The following is a 22,823-nucleotide window of genomic DNA, read 5'->3' as shown; positions in this document are numbered from 1 at the left end:
ACCTTCTCTCCATCCAAATCATACACTTAAATGAAGGGAAGCTTTAGACGCTAAGAAAAGGCAGGAACATGGGTATACTCCCATCCACAGTGGCAGGTTTCCTTCTTGTCCCTTCGTGTCTGTGTGTATTGTATGACATGAGCATGTACTTCTCATAACATCTTGAAATTCTTCCACTGATTTTTAAATGACAGCAGCAATGACAATAATTCTCAGCAATTCTATATTTATTGCCAGTTGTGTTCCTCAGGAAGCAGACTCTGGGACAGGATTAGCATGAAGGAGACTTATTAAGGAGAGCTCTTAGGATCAACACCAGTGGAATGGGAAAGGGAGAAGTGATGCAGTTTAGTGGAGGCTTCTGGGAGGTTGATTGGGATGTCCTTCAGGGCTGTCTCCATTAGGGTGAGGGCACTGAGCCTTTATGTCCCTGTAGGCTGCTCTGGAATGGGTGAATGACCTTGCTTGAGGTACCTCTCTTCACACTAGTTGTCTTAGTCTGCCTGGGCTACTATAACAAAAATACCATATACGGGGTGGCTTGTAAACAACAAGCAATATTTCTCACAGTTCAGGTGGCTGGGAAGTCCAGGATCATGGTTGATATGGTTTGGCTGTGTCCTCACCCAAATCTCATCTTGAATTGTAGCTCCCATAATTCTCATGTGTTATGGGAAGGCCCGGTGGGAGGTAATTAAATCATGGGGGCAGGTTTTTCCTATGCCATTCTTGTAATAGTAAGTCTCATGAGATCTGATGGTTTTATAAAGGGGAGTTCCCCTGTACATGCTCTTTGCCTGCTGCCATGTAAGATATGACTTTGCTCCTCATTCGCCTTCGGCCATGATTGTGAGGCCTCCCCAGCGATGTGGAACTGTGAGTCAGTTAAATCTCCTTCCTTTATAAATTACTGTGAGTCAGTTAAACCTCTTTCCTTTGTAAATTACTGTCAGCCATGTCTTTATTGGCAGCTTGAGAACAGACTAATATAATGGTGCCAGCAGATTCAGTGTCTGGTGAGAGCCTGCTTCCTGGTTGATAGATAGTGCTTTCTATTGCCTGGGCTCCACAGCTCAGCAGGGCATCCTTTGGAATCCAGGTGGAGGCAGCAACTCCTCCCCAACCCAACTCCCCCACAGCTTTGCAGGACACAGTGCATGCTATAATGGCGCCTACTGGAGCCATACCTGGGGCAGCCCAGGAGCTCAGTGATGGGGTATGGGGAAGTAAAGCCCATGATGTGAGGTGGTACCCCCTCTTTTGAAATCTTATTGCCCCCTCGCTCCTTATATTCTGGGCCTGTGATGGAAGGGGCATCCCTGATGATCTCCTAAATCTGTTGGGGTTATTCTCCCATTGTTTTGGACAGTAGGTCCTGGCTTCTCTTTAGATGGCTAACTCATCTCCCCATTGTCATGATAAATAGCACCTGGCTTCCCTTGAGATGCCTGATCCATAGTAAACTCTTTATCAAATGGTCACTTGGCCACACTTCCAAACAGACTTTCTCATATTTTTCAGTATGGATAGGCTGAGGATTTTCCAAAAATTTAAGTTCCGTTTCCTTTTTAATTAACAATTTCATCTTTAAGCCATTTATCTTTTTTCACATTTTACTGTAAGCAGTCAAGAGGAACCAGACATTCTGTCAACATGTTGCTTACGTATTTTTCACCCAAATATTCAATTTCATCTCTGGCAAGTTTTACCTTCTATAAAACAGTAGGGCATGAACACAATTCAGCCAAGTTTATTGTTACCTTATAACAAGGATGCCTTTTCTGTAGTTTCCAATAAGATGTTCCCTATTTCTATCTGAGACCTCCTCAGCATGGACTTCAACATCCATATTTCTACCAATGTACTGTTTGTGACCTTCTATGAATTCTTTAAGAAAACTCATAGAGAATTCTAAGAGTATGAGAACTACAAGCTTTCTCTGTAGCTTTCCTCCTGTCCTCTGAGACTTCACGGAATCATCCTAAATGTTTATGGCAATGTTGGCTTTTTCTAGGATGCACCTCACAACTCCTCCAACTTCTACCCACTACCCAGTTTCAAAGCACTTCTACATCTTAGATAATTGTTATAGTAGCATCCCACTTCTTGGTATGGTAGTTTTCTGTCTTAGACTGTTTGGGTTGCTATAACAAAAAATACCATAAAATAGGCAGCTTCTAAACAACAAACATTTATTTCTCATAGTTTTGGAGGCTGGGAAGTCCAGGATTATGGTGCCTGCAGATTTGGTGACTGTTTGGGTTGCTATAACAAAAAATACCATAAAATAGGCAGCTTCTAAACAACAAACATTTATTTCTCATAGTTTTGGAGGCTGGGAAGTCCAGGATTATGGTGCCTGCAGATTTGGTGTCCAGTGGGGTCTGTTTTTGGATCACAGATGGCATCTTCTTACTGTGTTCTGACCTGGGGAAGGGGCAAGGGGAATCAATCCATTTTGGGCGTCTTTTAGAAGAACCCTAATTCCATTCATGAGGACTCTTCCTTCATGACCTAATCACCTCCCAAAGGTTCTACTTCTAACATTGTCATTTTGGAAGAGAGTATCTCAACATATACATTTTGGGGGGACACAAACACAGGGCTGGCAGTTGAGGACTGTCCTCTGAGTAGCACTCCGGCAGCTTGGGGAGTAGTCCTTCACTTCTGAAAGGGAATCTGGGCAGGACCATCACAACATCCACGACAGTTATCTTCCTTTCTAGTGCCCTAAGTGTAAACATTTTGGGTCAAGACTCAGATCTTGTCTTGGTCCATTTTGCACAGCAGGCCTTGTGTGGAATGCTGTTTTTCAGATGTTGAGAAAGATTTCTGTGCCATTGTCATGTTCTGAGTTTGGTTCTCTCTCTTTATTTATTTACTTTTTTTGAGATGGAGTCTCACTCTGTCATCCAGGCTGGAGTGCAGTGGCTCGATCTCAGCTGACTGCAACCTCCACCTCCCTGGTTTAAGCAATTCCCCTGCCTCAGCCTCCTGAGTAGCTGGGATTACAGGCACACGCTACCATGCCTGACTAATTTTTTAGTATTTTTAGTAGAGACAGGGTTTCACCATGTTGGCCAGACTAGTCTCGAACTCCTGACATCAGGCAATCCACCCCACTCAGCCTCCCAAAGTGCTGGGATCACAGGTGTGAGCCACCGCGCCTAGCCATGAGTCTGGTTCTCTTATCAGTTTTGTGTTATGCTGGCTGCACCTGTAAGTCCTTTCTGGATTAATGTGTAATATCTTTTGTAGAATACCTGAGACTGGGTAATGTATAATGAACAGAAATTGACTGCTCACAGTTCTGGAGGCTGAGAAGCTGAGGTTGAGAGGCCAGCATCTGGCAAGGATCTTCTTGCTGTGTTGTCTTTTGGTGGGAGGGCAAACAGAAAGCAAGAAAGTGCAGGGGCAAGATGGTGTTGAACTTACTCTTTTATAAAAACCCACTCCTGGGATAATGCCATTAATCCATCCATAAGGGTAGTGCTCTCATGACCTAAATACCCCTTAAACATCCCACCTCCCAACTTCATAACATTGGGGATCCAGTTTCCACCACGTGAGCTTTTGGGAAACATTCCAGCCATAGCAGATGTCATGGGAAATAGAGATTATGGAGAAAAATAAAAATAAATTAAAACATGTAAACATGTAACAAAGTTCTAGGCATGAAAATAATGGCTAGAAGCTTCCTATTTCTAGGTGCCCCAGAATCACTGGCATCAGAAACCTGCTCTAGGCAGCAAGTCTTTTGTGGGATGCTGTTCCTCAGGAGCTGAGAAAGATTTCTGTGCCATTCTGAGGTTCTCAGCCTGGTGTTCTCACCAGCTTTGTGCTATGCTCCTCTAAGTCTTTGCTGGCTTAATGTGTAATGTCTTTTGCTCCCCCCCACCGCCTCTAAGCTTTTAAAAGTTTTAGAAAAGGTATCTGTATAACTATTAGGCTTCTCTTAGTTAACAATGGTGCCTAAAAGGACTCTCCTCATTCCACCTACTAGCTTCTCTCTGTTTCAAGAGGGTGTCAAACACATACTCTACACTAGATCATGTTCCTTTTAAAAATCAAATGCACATAGTAAAATAGAGGGTAATAACTATGTGATGTATGCCAGGCTAAACATTGGGCAAGGGATTACTATATAAAGTTATCTATTATTTATATAAAACACCTGGCACACCTCTAGGTCTTTTGTACATTTTTATTGTTAATCCTTATCACAGTCCAGCAAGTTGGGTATTATGGTCCTTATTTTGTCCAGGAAATAAACTTTTAGATAGGTTATATACTTTGCCTAAGATCAGATAGCTTGTATGTAGCTTGCTGGAAATTTTGAATTCAGGTTTCTTCCCTTCTTTTCCTTTTTCTCCCTTCTTTACAGCTGGTGTTCTTTCTATTATTATTTTATTGCTTTCTTTATACACAGATGACTTCCTCATGTGCAGGGACTCTTTTCTACTTTTTCCAAGTTTCCCAAGAAAGTTCAGTACAACATAGTGCATATCTGTGAAAGAGTTTTGATTTGGCTGGAAGTTATTTTTCAGGTCATATTAAAGAGCTTTGTTTTTAATGTTTTTAAACAAAGAATCACTCCTTTGTGAATGGTTGTTTGGCTTGTCTCAGAAAAGTTTCAATCCCAAGTCTTAAAAGTTTTACCAGCTAAAGATCTCTCGAAGCTAGATATTCCTTTTCCTTTCCTGAAATAAATTTCTGATTGTTCTCTCTGACTCTGTTTTTTGGCTCTTTCTCGACATTCCAACATAAAGATCTTTCTAAATCACATACTCTGCTTCTTTATTTAGCTCTCATCATCTCCAGAGAATAATAACTCAGCTTTTTAAATTGGTGCCCAAGGGTCTTCATAATCTGAGTTAGACATCTCTAGCTCTGTCTCCTGCTGTTTCCCCAGTAATACTAAGCAATTGTATCTCCTTAGACACCTTGCTGTGAGCTACTCATATGAGTATCTCATATATACTTTCAGATTTCACTATCGTTAGGATGAATGTGTGTAAGTGACATGCCTTATAAAGCATTTATGCATTTGAAGCATGAAAATATTTAGAGACCCTATTATTTCAGATATATTCTTGTGTCTTTCTTTTCTTAATTTTATGATTATTTTTCATAAGGTTGTCTTTTCCAGTAGGCTTATAGAAGATTCTATGACTCTTAGAGTTACTACATAGTTTATTCAGCAACAGAGATTCATATTTATTGACTGAGAGTATCATAGTGGTAAGTAAACTATCAAGATAGATTCTATTTCTGGTTCTATGGGTGACTTGTACCATGCCAAATATATTACTATATACCTAATTGGTTTTCAAAAATATTTATTGAGTGAAATGTGTTTAACATATGTAAATTATATGCTTTATACAAATATGTGTTTGAATCACAATAATATTACTAGATTGTAACATTCTAAGTATATGATTATTTTTCTTTTTTAAAAAATTAAATTAAATTTTTTTTAAGTTCCAGGATACATGTTTAGGACCTACAGGTTTGTTACATAGGTAAACATGTGCCATGGTGGCTTGCTGATGTTTTTCTACTCACATTGCCTGACTGAGTTAATAGGGCAGGATCAATCCCTAAGAATGACCCTACAAAAATGAGAATGACTGAAGAGGGTCATGTTGTTCTCAGCAATCTACTACAGCTATTTTTCTATAGTTATAAATATTGCTTGAGCTGGGCTGGGTGCAGTGGCTCACACCTGTAATCCCAGTACTTTGGGAGGCTGCGGCAGACAGATCATGAGGTCAAGAGATCAAGACTATCCTGGCCAACATGATGAAACCCTGTCTGTAATAAAAATACAAAAATTAGGGGGACATGGTGGTACATGCCTATAGTCACAACTACTTGGGAGGCTGAGGCAGGAGAATCGCTTGAACCAGGGAGCTAGAGGTTGCAGTAAGCTGAGATCCTGCCACTGCACTCCAACCAGGAAACAGAGTGAGACTCCATCTAATATATAATACATACATATTATATATATATATATATTGCTGGAGCCTCAGCATCTGATGTCTTCAGATGTTAATACGCTTGCATAGTCTCCAAGTTCTTACACTCTCTGGTGACCTCCTATACGGCTTATTGTTGGAACCCGAACAGAAATTTATAGAATGCTGGGATAGAAAGGAACCATATACATTATCTGTATAATATATGAGCTTCATATCTTCATGCAATATCCATTAAACATGGTCACATAGGATCTCCTTGAACACCTGGAGTGAGCAAGATTTTACTTCTGCAATGGGTAGGCCTTTCTTATTTTTCACAGCTCTAATTATTAGGTCTTTTGTTTGGTTATCCTCTTTGTAGACTTCCCTCTCACTTCCAGCAAAGAGCCTCATTTCTGTTGCTTGTTGAACTGCACAGAAATCCAAAATCCCGTCCACATGTCTGGTCTTTCTGTGCTTGAAAATGGTTAGCACATCACCTGCGTTCCCCCTCCTCTCTCTCTAGTCCTATGCAATTCCTTTAGCAGTTCCTCTTATGATTCATTTTAATTTGTCACTGGTTTGACTGGCACAGAGGCAAAGACGGCTACATTCACCTTCATTCTGAACCCTTTTGTAATGTAGCCTGGGTGAAAATGAGTGTTTTGGTAACAATGACATAATATTGATTCCTACTAAACTTGAACTCAACTAAAATTCTAATTTATTTTCTTTTACATCACATTTTCCCCCATCATGTTCTTGAGTTGGTTTTATTTGGCTCTAAGCATATATCACCTTTTATATTTTGATTTTACCATGTTGGATTTAACCTGTACTTTCAACCTATTTATATAGTTTTGAAATTTGATAAATCATTCACTATATTAGCCATCCTCACTTGTTTCATGTTATCTTTGCATTTGAGAAGCATGCTGTCTCTGACTTCACCCAAGTCAATGACAAAAATACTTAGTCAAGGCAAGAACAAAGCAGCAAAGAGCCAGAGGACCTTCTGTGCTTTAACATTGACCATTTACCCAGTATTCTTTGGCATAATCATGTAACTAAAATCATACCTATGAAACTCTACATTAGCCAATACATGCATCTGTGGTGTGAGATATCAAGAGTGCAGTTGCCTTTGATGGTAGGGCTGGGGAGAAACTCGGGGGGAATTGACTGTGAAAGGGCATAAGAGAGCTTTCTAGGGTGATGGAAATGTTCAGTAACCGGTTTGCATGTGGTTCATATTGTATATGACTTGTGAGAACTGCTCAAACCTTTCATTTATGATCTGTGCGTTTCACTGTAAGTAAATTACATCTCAGTGATAGAAACAGCATGTACATTCATTTGTTACTTGTATTACCAACTTTTAAGCATATGAAGATCAGTTTTGCAAATTGAAATCTTGAGATTTGGAATATTAAAACGTTTTTGTCAATATTTGACAGTGATGAAATCCAAAATAAGTTGCAGAACACAGTCACTATTTTATATGAATTGCTTTTTCAGTTCATCCTTTGAATAATGCTTCTTTAGTGTGTGGGATATAAAACAGTTTTCTTCTAAGTAGTCCACTTGATATTCAATAAAAGATGGATAATAACATTACTACACTTTAGTTTCATACTTTTGGTTGGTTTTTGTTTTGTTCTATTTCTAAGCCCTTGAAAACTTGGAATCTGTAAGCAGTCTATTAATGCACTGTGTTCAGTGGTGTTTTATTTAGAATGAAGAAAATTAGGTATCATATTATCTGCTTCTTCCATTAAGTATTCTTTGTAAAACACTCTTCTGAAGGACATCTCCATTTAGAGGCAATATTGTGTTTCAATCATGCTGTATCATAAGACATTATGAACCATAATTATATGATGAAACTGCATATTCATTAGAAAGGTGGTGACCACTATAATGGGAACATAATTAAATGGAGAAGAGTCGTTTTTCAGAGGTGTAGTAAAAGCATGCATGTGTCCTTTACTTTTCATTTTTAAAGTAATACCTTCCAATTATATGGTACTTTTTATTCTTCATGGCTTTTTTTGCACATATTATATAATTTGATTCTTACAAGAAGGCCCAACCTATTTTATAGGATTTAGATTCTGAACATAGGCTGATGATATGATTTGACAAAGATCATGCTTCTGTAATCTAAATCATTCACTTCTTTCAAAACCTCATTAAAAATTGTATATCCTCTATGGAGCTGTCCTTCACTGCCCTCACTCTAAGATAATTTCCCAGTTAAAAAAAAAAATTCCTAAGCAAGTTTGTGTGCCATCCATGCTGTACTATTACCATCATATCTGTATTCTACTTGTTCTTATTTTTTTTTTGGACATATTTTATGTTTTCCTGACCATATTGTAAATTCTTCTTCTTTTCCTATGTCTTCCCACCTGAGATGTCCCTGGGTGTAGAGCCAGATGAACATTAGGTACTTTATGAATACTTTCTGAACAAGGGCTGCCTGTAAAATTAAATCGTGTAATATAAGCAAAATGGCACTAGTAGTATGTGGCACATCATATGTAATAAAAACTGGTTGGGTAAGATCACTTGAGAATAATGTGAGCAGGTTTATTATACAATTAATAGAAAATCTACATTTCTTAGTACACAGTTTTAATTGGAATCTTTTCTTTCTGTAATTGCATTAGGGCTTTCTGAGTTCTAGTATTAAATTTTTGGAACTTTATAAAGTCTGTTAGTGAACCAGCGTCGTGCAGGGAAACATGATTCATGTTGAGATCATTTGAGACTCTGCCACTTTCTGGCTGTGTAAAGTGGGATCCATCTCCCAATCCCCACTGTGCTTTGAGGATCCAATGAGGTGAAGGGTGTATGTGGCCTGTGGCCTAGCAAGGTACATACGATATGATAAACCCCTGATAAAGACAGATTTCATTATTTTCTCTTCTCTCATTGGTATCTATTTTATTAATTCCTTTTAATAAATTTTTAAGTAACATGAAATTATGTATGCTTTTTGAAAAAAGGAGAAAGTATAAAGGAAAGTAAGCAAAACCTCAACTTGATGAAAGATGAAGTACTTTTAATGTAATGGAATCCACCTTTTAAATAATTATTAAGTCATTCTCATTTTTAATAGTTCATTTTATTGTCCAATCTTTGTTATTCATGCATTAATTTAACAAACATTTATTAAGTGAGAGTTAGGCATCAGACACTATTCCAGATGTTAGAAAAAGGTAGAATCCCTGTCTTCATGAAGCTCATGTTCTTTTATGTCATTGGAGGGGGGGACTACAATAAACACATAGACAAATATATGATGTGATATGAGAGAGTGTTAATGCCATAACCAAAATTTAAAGGGGGTTCATGGATTGAGAATGATGGAAGTTCTTTAGAGAGGGTGGCCAGAAGAGGTCTACCTAAGGAGGTGACATTGCATCACGGATCAGAAAGGAGTGAGAGAGCAAGCTGTGTGACCATTTGGGCATCCGAACTCAAGGCAGAGGAATAGCAAGTTCCCTCCAGGTTCGGCACATAGAATAAAAGCCATGCATGTATGAACTACGTAGAACTATCTAGCTGTGCAGCTTTCCAAAATACTGTGAGCTAACTTGAAATTGGGAGTGCTGGTTAGATAAAATTGCTTTCTCTGGCGTTTTAATCTTGATCTTCCATTTAACCCAGTTTGCTACCATATTACCTATTACTTTATGGTCAATAGCTTAATTAAGGCTTGATCTTATGCTAATGTTTTTGTTTTCTTTACATACAGAAAAGTCCATTTATAACCCAGACCCTCAGCCACTGGGAGGAAGCACTGCTCCAGAGAATGTTTGAAAATGAAAACTGCTCTAGTTTTAGAAAGTATAGGCATTTTCCAGCAAGGGCAGGTTTATAAGGAGCTGCTGAGCTGGGATGGGAAATAGGAAGACTTCTGGAGTCATGTCTTTATGGTTGAACATTTTTTGGTTTCAGATGAGTTATTATAACAGCAGATACACTTATTCAAATCCAACTATAAACATATGTTTCAGGGAAAATAAGACTAGTTTTTGGATTACCCATTTTTGGCCTCTATTGTCATAAAACATTGAGCTGACTTTAGTAGTCACAGAACAATTAAATGACTGTGAACAATTATTCACAAAACTCTGAATCAAATATGTCTATTACCTCTTCTAAATGCTGAGAATGTTTCAGAAATGTCTGTCTGACATTCATCAGGAAAATTCAAATTATAATTTTCTTATGTGTTCATAAGACAAAAGCATTTCTAATAAAAAGAGAGAATAAAGATAACTTTAAGTAAAATAAATACCAGCAGACTTAAGGTAAATTTCAATCAAGATTCTCTCTTATACCTGCTATAAAGTCATACAACTGCTAGTGGTTGTTGAACCCAATAGTGTGATCACCACAGTAAAATTATTTCTGAATAGGGCAAAATTAAGTTACGGTCAGCACAGCTGTCGTGTTAGGTTGCTTAGTTTCTTACTGCTTTTCACTTTCCTGAAATGGGCAATAGAAACTTGGCCCACTGGAACAATCAAAGAACAAAGCAATGTATTCCCCAAGCACTCCCAGTCACCACTCTCAGTATGTCAATATGCATTTGCTATACCTGGTCTTTTAGAGTTTTCTCTTGATGGAATTAAGGTTAGTAAAAATATCTATGTAATCATATAATGAAAGAACCTGAAAAGTTGATTAGTCATTCTTTTGAAGCAGTCCCTTCCTTTTTTTTTTTTTTTTTTTTGATGATGTCTTGCTCCATTGCCTGGGCTGGCATGCGGTGGTGCAATCTCAGCTCACTGTAACCTCTGCCTCCCAGCTTCAAGCTATACTCCTGCCTCAGCCCCAACGAGTAGCTGAAATTACCAGCATCTGCCACCACGGCTGGCTAATTTTTGTATCTTTAGTAGAGACAGGGTTTTACCATGTTGGTCAGGTTGATCTCCATCTCATGGCCTGATCCAACCATCTTGGCCTCCCAAAGTGCTGGGATTACAGGCATGAGCCACTGTGTGTGGCAATTCCTTCCTTCTTCTTTTGGACTTAGCAAAGAAGACTTCCATATTTTTAAATTATCCCAATACACTTTGTATGCAAATACCAATTCTGGCTGCTGGTTTTATATAAACGACACAGAAAAGCTGAATCTGTAAGCATTAAGTTGTTCAGAGAATTTGTATTATAGTAGGCTTTTTCACTGAAAACTTTCTAGTCAATATTAACTAATTATGGTTGAGAAGTAGTAACATTCTTCTTTTGCAATGTTGAGGATTAATCACCACTGATTTATCTCAACAGTTTAGAATTAGAAGTTTTTCAGTGCAGAAATGGATATTAGAAGCTTTGCATGGCTGTGATTTATGTAGTGTCTGACTTCATGTTTTTCAAGCTGTAATAGTTCACAATTTTAGCACTTCTAATCACCACCAAGCAAATCCAGAAAATATAGCATCTTTTAATTTGAGGCCACTGAGCTGGCCATACATGGAAATGTCAAGAGAGGTTTGTGATGTCCACGTGCCACAGGCATCTGAGGGTGTGGTACGACTGAGTGAACCCTCCCATTTCATTGATGACATGTGTTACTAATTACTATGGATCTGGCTTCTGGATTTTAATTCCTTGGTGACAGGATCTATATTTGGGGAAAAGAATTGTCTGGGCTAACTTTCTATGTAATAATCATTTGGATTAAATAATTATTTTCCATGCAAATCTAAATAAGATGCAGACACTGTGGGTGCCAATGATTTGTGTGTGAATCAGGGGTAAGAATAACAAAGGAGCCTGTTCTGTATTAGTGGTGAGAAAGCATCTCTCCAAGGCAAACACATATACATACTCGAATCAAGTCTTGGATAAAGGTACTGGTTGAACATCGATGGCTCAAAACCATTGCTAACAACCAGATGTGCCTCCCTGCAGTCCATGTAGCAAGCAGGGGGAGGGATGTGGAAATACTCAATTGCTATGATTGTTTGAGAACCACAGACAATGAAGCATTCTGCCTCAAAGCTATTCTGATAGAAAAGAGGGGCTGGCTCAATTCCTTTTCCCTCAATTTTGTCCAAACTTGGAAATTACCCTTATATATACATTTTATCATGTTTTTTGGCTTATGCAAGTAGCAGTGTAATAAAGGGTCTCAGACCTTCAAAATGAAAGCATCTGCCTGGAATATACCACTTTAGGAAAAATGTTACTTCTTTCCATACTCTAAGATGTATTGTTGGAGCGCTACCCTCTTATACTTAAATTGATTCCATGTATAGATAAGATAATGAATTTTCAAAGTCATTTCACCTTTTCATAATGTACAGATAATAGTCAATACCAGTGGCTTAATGGTAATTGTGGTCTGGTCCATTTAGATTCTCTTGTCATCTTTTACATATTTTCTTTTTGTTTGTTTGTCTTTTGATCCTGTAGGCATTACCACGGTTTACATTCTTCTCTTAGAGCTGAGAGTTTGTTTTTTTTTTTAATAAAAATCTCATCCCATCTTATTTCCATTTCCCTCTCTCTTGGTTTACGCCCTGAGACACTGAGAAAAAGAAACATTCTTAGCCAGATTCTTAGACCTTTGCTTAAGGCAGAGCTCCTTGAACACCCACGAAACAAAGACCACTGTTCAGAAAGGAATGGAGACAGCTATTCTTTGGAAATCTTATTGTTTCTTGTAGGAACTTAGAAGTGAAAAGCAGCAGTTGGGCTGGAGAACATAAATTGTCATATTGTCAAAGAGGATCTTTGGATACAGCTATTTGTGGTTAGTGTAAGGGAACGTGTGCATGATGCAAATTATGACATTTTATCAGCAAATAAATGAAGGAGAAGCCAAACTCAGGGAGAGACGGAAAGAGTGTGATCCCTCATTGAAAATGATCGTGTTTGTCACTAGCTTGTTTCCATAATCTCCTCAAACATTATTGCTTTCTGTGGATTTTGGGTAATGGTTTTCTATTGAAATTGGATGAAGGAATGAGAAGCGTATTGGCTAATGCATACATCTTCCCCAAATGAGACTTTTTTTTTTCTCAAAATGAAGGTAACAATCCTCCTCACAAGCTCTTTTTATGGTTATGAAAGGAGAGCTAAAAAATCCTTGGTTGGAGGCTTAGATTATGATGCTAGAATTCAACATCTAAATGTTTTCTTGCAATCTTTGTATCCTCACTTCTAACTCACTTTATCTTGGCAACTAGTACTCTCCTTTTGCATTATTGTAAAAGGCAGGGCCTATTGGTATGATAGTTGGTAGGACATACTGTGTTACAGAAGGACCTGATTTGGATGTCAGAGCAGCCAGCTCGCCTTTGGTACATTATTTGAAAGCATTTTCTGAGAAAGGAAGACTTCCATTTTTAAAAGTTGTAATTTTGAAACGTGTCTGCAATATTTTAATTTTATCTTTAAAGAAAGAGCCCAAACAATGCTGATGCTATTCTGTCTTATCCTGAATCCTTTTCCTGGGCTTCTTTTCAGTGTGGTTGTGACCAACTGAATTTTACAGTTATATGTTCTCCAGGTGTTGTGTGTGTTGACTTGCAGCTTTTTCTCATGCCAGGAAACAATGTCATGAGAACCATTCATGGGGTGGGAGAGATGATGACCCAGATGGTACTCAGTAGAGGCTCGATCTTCCCCATGAGCATGCCGGATGTGCCGCCCAGCATCCACCCGAGCAAGCAAGGGAGCCCTGCTGAGCATGAGGATGTGACTGTGATGGACACCAAGCTGAAGATCATTGAGATTTTACAGGTGTGTTGCCTAATGGAAGCTAGGTGACAAAGATGTAATTGTGTTTATTGGTTTAACTTCTTACACTTTTTCTTCCGAATCACCGTGTAAATATTCTGAAATGCTATCAATATAATTTTATTTTTTTAAAGTTAATGACAAACCTGGTAAGAAATCTCACACAGACACTATTTGACATATGACTCTTATTTGTCCATTCCCATTAAATATACTAATGATAATATCTAACAATTGTGGGGTGCTTTGAGGTTGATAGAGTGCTTTCATGTGTATTTAAAAAGAAATTTAGTATTGACCCTGATTGAATTTTACCTTCATTTGAGAAGGATTTTAGAGCAAGCAAAGTTATTGATTAATTTCCAGCTCTTTTCTTATTTTTAATTGAGTTGAACACATGATTCCATATGTCCAGATTTATTGTCTTAGCAAGAAACACAAATAAAATTTTATTTATTATTAACAAAAATTATTATTTATTGGTTTTGGTATTTTACACGTGACAGTATCTCTGTTTTTGTTTCTAAAGGACAAGGAATAACTAGAAAAAGATAACCTAGTCTAATACCTAATTTTAAGAATTTCAAGGAGATAAATTATTATTTCATGCCCATTGGTTTAGTGAATAAGCCTCTCATTACTGTAGCTATGAATTCTTAGCAGTTTTTAAGTTTGGAAAGTACTTTTATGATGCCTTAATTATAGCATGTATTCCAGATTTGGAGAATGGAGAACCTATTGGGAATCTGGGTACAGTTTACTGTTTATAATTTCATATAGACTGAGCTACTAGAAGTGGGTTAGGAGTCCTGGAAGGGTCTGTACATTGTTCATTTACAGTAATTAGATTTATAATCATAAAAGGTTTCACAGTTCCTCTAGGAATCCCAAAGGCCGAATTCTGAGAAATATTGGCCGGCCTCCCAATGCTGTGTTCATGACCCTGAAAAATCACTTAAAGTTTTCCTGTTCTAAAACTGAGAAAGGTAACGATCACTTGACCCATGGACCTACTGAGCCCCAGCTTAACATCACCCGACTCACGGGACAAACTCTAAAATATGTGACCTCATTTTAGCCTACGGTTATAGAAAAAAATATAGAAAAACAATCTCCAATAGCTAAAAAAAATGATGAGATGGAGCTTCTACAGCTCAGCAGTCCAGGGCTGATTCATTTCTGCAGCATCTCCTTGAACCTCTATTCACTCTGATTTTCTGTCCCTGTGTCTGGGTCGGCTTCACTGTGCCCGTGTGCCTGAGTACTGCTTCTGGATGTGTCTTTCTTAGAATGGCTCTTCAAGAATTTCTTTGCAGCCACACTCCTTGGTACTACAAGGACATCAAGGTCCTGTGCCTTGTGCCGGCTCTTTTCTTCCCCTTTGTCTTCTTGTTTTCTCATCACTTTGTGTAGCTCTCTTAGTCTCTCTCTTTTCGTTTTTCTCTCATTCTCCCTCTCTCTGGCCCTCTCTTAACTATCTTCCTCTGCTCTTTTTTTTAATCCTTCCCTTTCCTCTTTTTTTCTAGTTTCCACTTGTTTTTCCTTATTAGGCATATTAGAAAATGAAAGTTTTAATTTTAATTGTATTTATGGAATACAATTCTGTGTGTAATCATCTTCAACTGGAAGTTAGTGTTTCATTTATTTATGATTTATCCTTACTTTTAAAAATGGGATTTTAAACACCCTTCCCTGTAAAGCACCTGCAGTTCAGCTCTGCCCCCTGCCTTCTGCTCATGGTTACCAAATTCCACACCCTTTCTCAGTCCTCTTCCCATGGTCTGTCTCTTGCTCTGCAAATCCCTTTGCTACTTAGAATCAGTTCAACCAATATGTTTTGCAGCCCTCACCACACACTAATAAGAGTCTCTGGTGTTTCCTTTCCCCTCTAGCCTGTAAGTTCTCTAAGGCAGGATTTAGATCCTCAGCACCTTTTTATGCCTTTGGTGCCTTCCTCAATACCTTGTTTAACACATGTCGAGTGAATTAACCAGCTTAGTATAACTAACATGGAGGATGTTTCCATAAAAAGCTTAAAAGTCCAGCAAAGGAGAGAGAGAGAGAGACTGAGACAGACAAAGGACAGACAAAGGGAGAGAGGGAGGAAAGGAGGGAGATTGATTCAGATTATGACTGGGGAACCAGTGAACGATGCATTAAAAAAGAATTCAAACTGGACCTTGGAGGATTTTTTTTTTGAGACAGGATCTTGCTGTGTCATCCAGACAGGAATGCAGTGGCACAGTCTTGGCTCACTGCAGCCTTGACCTCCTGGGTTCAAATGTTCTCCCACCTCAGCCTCCATAGTAGCTGGGATTATAGGCATGCACTACTATGCCTGGCTAACTTTTTGTATTTTTGTAGAGATGGGACTTCGCCATGTTGCCCAGGCTGGTCTTGAACTCCTGGGGTCAAGCGATCCTCCTTCTCAGCCTCTCAAAGTGCTGGGATTATGGGCGTGAGCCACTGTGCTCTGACAGAGGATATTTTTAAATGTGATTATTATGAAGTGGAGGAGAATATTCAAAGTAAAGTGGACACTGTGAGTACCTGTGGGGTGGCAAGAGTGGAAGTGCAGGCACTTCAGTGCTGTTAGAACCAGGAAATCCGAGAGAGAGGATGAGAGAAGGAGCATAGGAGGAGGGAGGGATGGGATGCAGGTGGTGTAGATAGAGATAAAGTTGGATGATACCATGAAATGCCAATCTTCCTGAAACTTGGGTGACCACATTGTTTACTATCCAAATGTGACACTTTTTACAAGGTAGGGGTGCCATTAGTAATTATGCTGAAACAAAAGGTTAAACAGGGCTTATCTCATGCAGACGAGGACAGATGGGACCTACGTAAAACCCCCTCCTGTGATCTGCAGCGCATCCCAGCTTTTCCTTCTCCGATTTCTGTTGTATTTAGACCATGTGATTTAGCTCTCAATAGTTTCCTAATTATGCTAACAATGCTATATTTTGTTTCCCAACTTGACTATTGGCTTTTTTTTTCTTCTCTCTTTTTTTTTTTATTGCATTTTAGGTTTTGGGGTACATATGAAGAACATGCAAGATTGTTGCATAGGTGCACACGTGGCAGTGTGATTTGGCTTTTTGAGGGCAGTAGGCTTCACGTGTTTGCATTCCCTGTGGCACCTAGCAGAGTGTGGGGCCTTGTTAGATAATTAGTTTCTGTCCAGGCGTCCGTGAATACAAACAATGACAGCAACCCAAACCCAAGGAAACACAAACACCAGTGAGGAAAACCCATGGTGTATAGATGCTATTATTTCAACTGTCATTTAGAGCCTGGCTTCAGGACTGATCATGGTATATAGTCAGAGTCATACTGTTGTAGCTGAATTCTCACCCTACAGTGTAAGAAGGAGGATCACATCTCCAACAGTCTCCTCCAAGAGGCAATGGCACTCCACAAAGTGTTCAGTGAAATGACATCATCATTACCTCTTCATCCAGACCCCGACAATGCCTCTATCTGGTATATTCAGAGAGTAATCTTAGGGAGTCACATGTTCTTTCCAAAAATTGCTTTGAGGTTTCACTAACAACCAGTGGAAATGTATTCCTTTGCTTAGTCTTAAGGCTGACAAACATGTGGCAACTGGTGTTAAAAGTTTCTAACTAGCTCCTTTGAAAGGTTGATACTTCCACTGTTCTTGGTGTGTCATGAATTGCATTTTTAAATACTGTGCTAATGAAAGAAACGTATGTTGTTCTTAATGTTTCTTATAGTTCATCCTGAGTGTCAGACTGGATTATAGGATCTCATATATGCTGTCAATATATAAGAAGGAGTTTGGAGAGGACAGCGACAACGTGGAGACCTCTGCCAATGGATCTCCAGATACTTTACTACCGTCAGGTATCTGTTTGTGGCAATATTTACTCTTTGTATTTTGTTTTTCTGAGAACTTGAAAGTATGTATCATGTTTTAAAACATAATCATATTTTGTGTGTGTGTGCTTTTATTTTTTATTTTTCTACTGTACTTTATATTCTGGGGTACATGTGCAGAACGTGCAGGTTTGTTACATAGGTATACACGTGCCAACCTGTCAACTACATTAGGTGTTTATCCTAATGCTATCCCTCCCCTAGTCCCCTACCCTCCAATATGCCCCGGTGTGTGATGTTCCCCGCCCTGTGTCCATGTGTTCTTACTGTTCAGCTCCCACTTATGAGTGAGAACACGTGTTGTTTGTTTTTTTGTTCCTATATTAGTTTGCTGAGAATGATGGTTTCCAGCTTCATATTTTTATGAGATAAAAATGTAGATGTAATCTCCACTAATGACATCAAAGAACTAGACAGATTATGAAATAACTCACCTAGAATGGTGGGGAGGGTGTTTGCTGTTGTTTGTTGCTAGCTCCTATGAATGCCTTTTCCTTTGTAATTTTCAAGACTCTATGAGATAGACGTACTGTTTATTGTGCCATTTTACAGAAGAGAAAACCAAGGTCAGAAAGGTTAAGTTACTTGCTGAAGGTCCTGAAAGTAGTGGAACAAGGATTCCCTTGGAGGACTCTCCAGCTTCAGAGTCCAAATTTTTCAGCATCGTGATATTTTGGTGAAAATCCAAGAGAAGTTTTTCTTCCTGGATCAAAGAGCAGTGTGAAATGTAGTCATCAGAAGGATAGGTGTTTTGAAGAGAGGCCATTGCCTGATTCAATAATAAAGACATGGCATTTCCTAAAGACCTGAATGTGGTTGTTGGTCTCATTTTGTGTGTGTGGATCTTTTTTAAAAAATTTACTTTGTATGGTTATAAACTGGAACTATATTTCAATTTTCACATTTAAAAAGTGTAAAAATGAAGCTACTTTGTCTCTGAGCATTGGAGCATAACAACAAAAGAACACAAATATGATTTAAAAATTTTGTGACTATTGAAAGGACTTTAGAAAAACTCAGAAATATTAAATTACCATTTTTTTTTGGACGGGTCAGACCAAGTCATTGTGGGCTGAAAAGTATGTCTTATTGAAGATTTAGCCAGCTAATGGAATTCTTTTTCTGAGGATAGGATTTGTACACAGATGTGAAACTTCTTTCTAACTGCCACCACTGTGACATTAGGAACTCTTTCCTCTTCTTCGTCCATCTATCAGTCAGGAATGATTCAGTGATTACAAGCATGTAGTTAAAATTGATGATAGACCAACTGTCCTGCTGTCTGAATCATTAGTCTCATCAAAAGGCAGCATGCCTCTGCAGAAGGACTTGAACTTGCCTAAGTAAGACTTCTCTTCTGGCATGTTTGCAATGGTGTTGTTTTTCTACTTCTCAGAAGTATAGAACCCCAAAGGGCTAGTTCCAGGAATGATATGGCAGAACCGGAAAGTCTTGCTGGCAGTTGCATTGACAGTAGCATAAAAATTATTGACTCCCAGAGGCCAGGCTTCTGGAAACATGAGCTGTAAGTGTCAGTAAAGTACCAGAGGGAAAGTCTAGGGGCACCCCAGAAAACTTTCTGATTTACCTGATCTCTTTCATTTTTTATATCAGTAAGGGATACCTTTCTGGGGAGAATTGTTTTTCCATTTTATATCTTACTCTGTTTCTTTTCAAGCTTTGGAATGAGAAGTAAGTGGTGTATTTTATTGTTTGAACATGTTACCTTGACCTGGTATGGTGGCTCACACCTATAAAACCAGCACTTTGGGAGGCTGAGATTGGGAGCAGATTGGTTGAGCCCAGGAGTTTAAGATGAGCCTGGGCAACATGGTGAAACCTGGTCTCTACAAAAAAATTAGCCAGTTGTGGAGGTGCATGTGTGTGGTCCCAGCTGCTCAGGAGGCTGAGGCAGGAGGATTGCTTGAGCCTGGAAGGTTGAGGCTGCAGTGAGTTGAAGTTGTACCACTGCACCCTAGCCTGGGCAACAGAGAGAAGCCCTGCTTCAATAACCAACAAACAACCCAAAAATCCTCATGTTATCTTTGTAAAGATATCTTCAAAATGTTTGTGGTGTGGGACAGTAAGGAATCATGATTGGTTCACATAGAAAAAAAAAAAATGCCCTTTCCCGCAAGAAAAAGGGATGGAATTTTAGTAGTAGTAAGCTTAGGTAAAAAGACCATGTTGTTTGGAAATAACCACATAATAACAAGGCTCATTATATGTATATTTTGATTATTTAAAGAATTGTCTTCCCAATGTTATCACTCATTTAAAATACATGTAAGTATGTGCATATATGTATATATGATCTATATATATACACACATACTTCTCTAGACAAGAGGCACCTTTGCAAATGGTGCTTTCTGATCATTTAGACATATTTTGGACTACAGCAATACATGAGTTTAAAACATAGTTTACATTAAAAAATTACATTGATGTCTTAGTGGAACTATATTGTGATTTTTTTCAAACTGTCAATTGACTTAAATTTTTAAAAATTTTGTGGATACATAGTAGATGTATATAGTTGTGGGGTATGTGGAATATTTTGATATAGGTATATAATATGTAATAATCATATCAGGGTGAATGAAGTATCCATAACCTCAAGCATTTATCTTTTGTGTTATAAATAATTCAATTATAGTCTTTTGGTTATTAAAAAATATCCAACAAATTATTATTGACTATAGTCACTCTGTGTACTAGATCTTATTCATTCTATCAAACTATATTTTTGTAACCATTAACCATCCCCACTCTGCCCACCCTGCTACCTTTCCCAACCTCTATTATTCTACTCCTTCGTGAGTTCAATTATTTTAATTTTTAGCTCTCAGAAATGAGTGAGAACATGAGAAGTTTGTCTTTCTGTGCCTGGCTAATTTCATTTAACATAATGACCTTCAGTTCCACCCATGTTGTTGCAGATGACAGGATCTCATTCTTTTTTTTTTAATGGCTGAATAGTACTCCATTGTTTCTGTGTACCACACTTCTTTATCAATTTGTCTGTTGATGGACACTTAGGTTGATTCCAAATCTTAGCTGTTGTGAATAGTGCCACAGTAAACATGGGAATGCAGATATCTCTTCGATAAATGAATTTCCTTTCTTTTGCATATACAGCCAGCAGTGGAATTACTGGATCATATGATAGCTCAATTTTTAGTTTTTTTTTTTTTTTTGAGAAACCACCAAACTCTTCTCCATAGCAGTTGTACCAATTTACATTCCCACCAACAATGTACGAAGGTTCCCTTGTCTCCATATTCTCACCAGCATTCATTATTGCCTGTCTGTTGGATAAAAGCCGTTTTAACTGGGGTGAGATGATATCTCATTGTAGTTTTGATTTGCATTTCTCTGATGATCAGTGATGTTGAACACCTTTTCGTATACCTGTTTGCCATTTGCATGTCTTCTTTTGAGAAATGTCTATTCAGGTTTTTTCCTTATTTTAAAATCAGATTAGTAGTGTTAATAGATTTTTGGTAGAATAAAGAGATTAAGACAAAAGTATTTTTATGTCAATTGATATTAATATGAATATTATGGCTCCTAACTAAAATAGGATAAAGAAGAGATTTTACCATTTATCTTTGCAGCTATTGTTCCTGATATAGATGAAATTGCAGCTCAGGCAGAAACTATGTTTGCGGGAAGGTATAGTAACATTTATATATCTTTATCTTACTTGTGAATAAGATTTTACTTAGAATTTTAATGATACTTTGATATTGTTCACTCCTTATATCTATTTATTTTTAGACCCTCTATTGTTGCTAACATAATTTCTGCCAGAAATGAAGCTGCTAATTTACTCTAGAGGAGAAAGCATAGCTTTTCTTTAGGTCAGTTAAAAAAAAGGACAAGAGAGATGAGATCAGTGTATTGAACTTTTCTCTGAATTCTTTGCTTTTCTTTCCTCAAATAATGACAGCCCAAGAATGCCCTTTAACTCCCCTGGTATAAATATCACTGCATCTCGTAAAACATTGCTTTCCTGAATCTTAGATATTTGAGACAAGAAAGTAACTTCTTTAATGCTATCATTAACTTTGTATGTGAGAAATAAAGCTATTTTCTGCCTATTGAAAATATCCATGATTAAATAAAACAAGACACCTTTGACATGACTAGCCTCCTTTGCCATCAGGAATCCTACCATTTATTGTTTTAATATTGTTTCTTTCTTCTTCAGGAATGAAATTAATAGCGATGAAAAAGAAAAAGTAAAATGTTTAAGCTATAAATTATTAAGCTTCTAGTGTTCATTTTTATTACAGACTTGACATGTGAACTTAAAAACAGTCTATATAGTAGTCTTCCCTTATCTGTTGGGGATTTCAAAGACCCCCAATGGATGCCTGAAACCACAGTTAGTACCAAACCCTATATACACTATGTTTGTTCCGGTATATACATACCTATGATAAAATTTAATATATAAATTAGGCATACTAAGAGATTAACAACCTAACTAATAATAAGATAGAACAATTATATAACATGCCAGCATCACCACTCTTGCACTATGGGGCCATTGTTTACTAAAATAAGGGTTACTTGAACAAATACTGTGACTCTCTGACAGTCACCTGATGACTGAGACGACTACTAAGTGACTAATGAGGGGGAAAACACGTATAGCATGGAGATGCTGGCAAAGGGATGATTCATGTCCCAAATGGGACAGAGCAGGATGGCACAAAATTTAAAGCTTGTGAATTATTTATTTCTGAAGTTTTTCATTTCATATTTTAGGACCGTGGTTGACCATGGGCAACTGAAACCACAGGAAGTAAAACCACAGATAAAGTTGGGGAGGGTAATGGGGACGACTACACTAAGCATTTTGTTGCAGTTTTTGTGGTTATCATTGGAAAGACAACCAAGAATTAAGAATTAAGGGTACCCCAAAAGGATTTTTATCTCTACTGAACATTTAGTTTAGTTTAATTTTTTCATTATAGTACCAGTTTTTATTGTATTTTCCTATTGAAGAATTTCATGATTCCGGAAGAGGGAACCAGTATATTATTTCACCTTGAAATAATAGATGGACCTTTTGTCCCAGTGGAACCTCATCCAGGGTCCTAGTATGCCACACCTGTGGCTGCTCTAGTGATGGTTCAGGCACATGCACGCTGGCCTTCCCCGCTCCTCCCCACCTGTCATGTA

General features: G+C 38.0%; 1 protein-coding gene across 2 annotated transcripts in view; it reads left to right on the top strand.

Annotated features, from left to right (window-relative positions):
* Positions 1–22,823, top strand: part of ITPR2 (inositol 1,4,5-trisphosphate receptor type 2) — a 508,028-nt gene that overhangs the window by 183,588 nt on the left and 301,617 nt on the right. For both annotated transcript variants that reach the window (XM_012457176.2, XM_064377368.1), the window contains exons 22-24: positions 13,534–13,727; positions 17,465–17,594; positions 21,248–21,305. In XM_012457176.2, the coding sequence (XP_012312599.2) occupies positions 13,534–13,727; positions 17,465–17,594; positions 21,248–21,305 (382 nt within the window). The remainder of the gene's footprint in view (positions 1–13,533; positions 13,728–17,464; positions 17,595–21,247; positions 21,306–22,823) is intronic.

This window comes from Aotus nancymaae, unplaced genomic scaffold, assembly GCF_030222135.1.
Source record: "Aotus nancymaae isolate 86718 unplaced genomic scaffold, 86718_ANA_hifiasm-v0.15.2.pri h1tg000016l, whole genome shotgun sequence".
Lineage (NCBI taxonomy): Eukaryota > Metazoa > Chordata > Mammalia > Primates > Aotidae > Aotus > Aotus nancymaae.
Note: the sequence above shows the minus strand (reverse complement) of the source record. Positions and strands in the feature narration are given on the sequence as shown.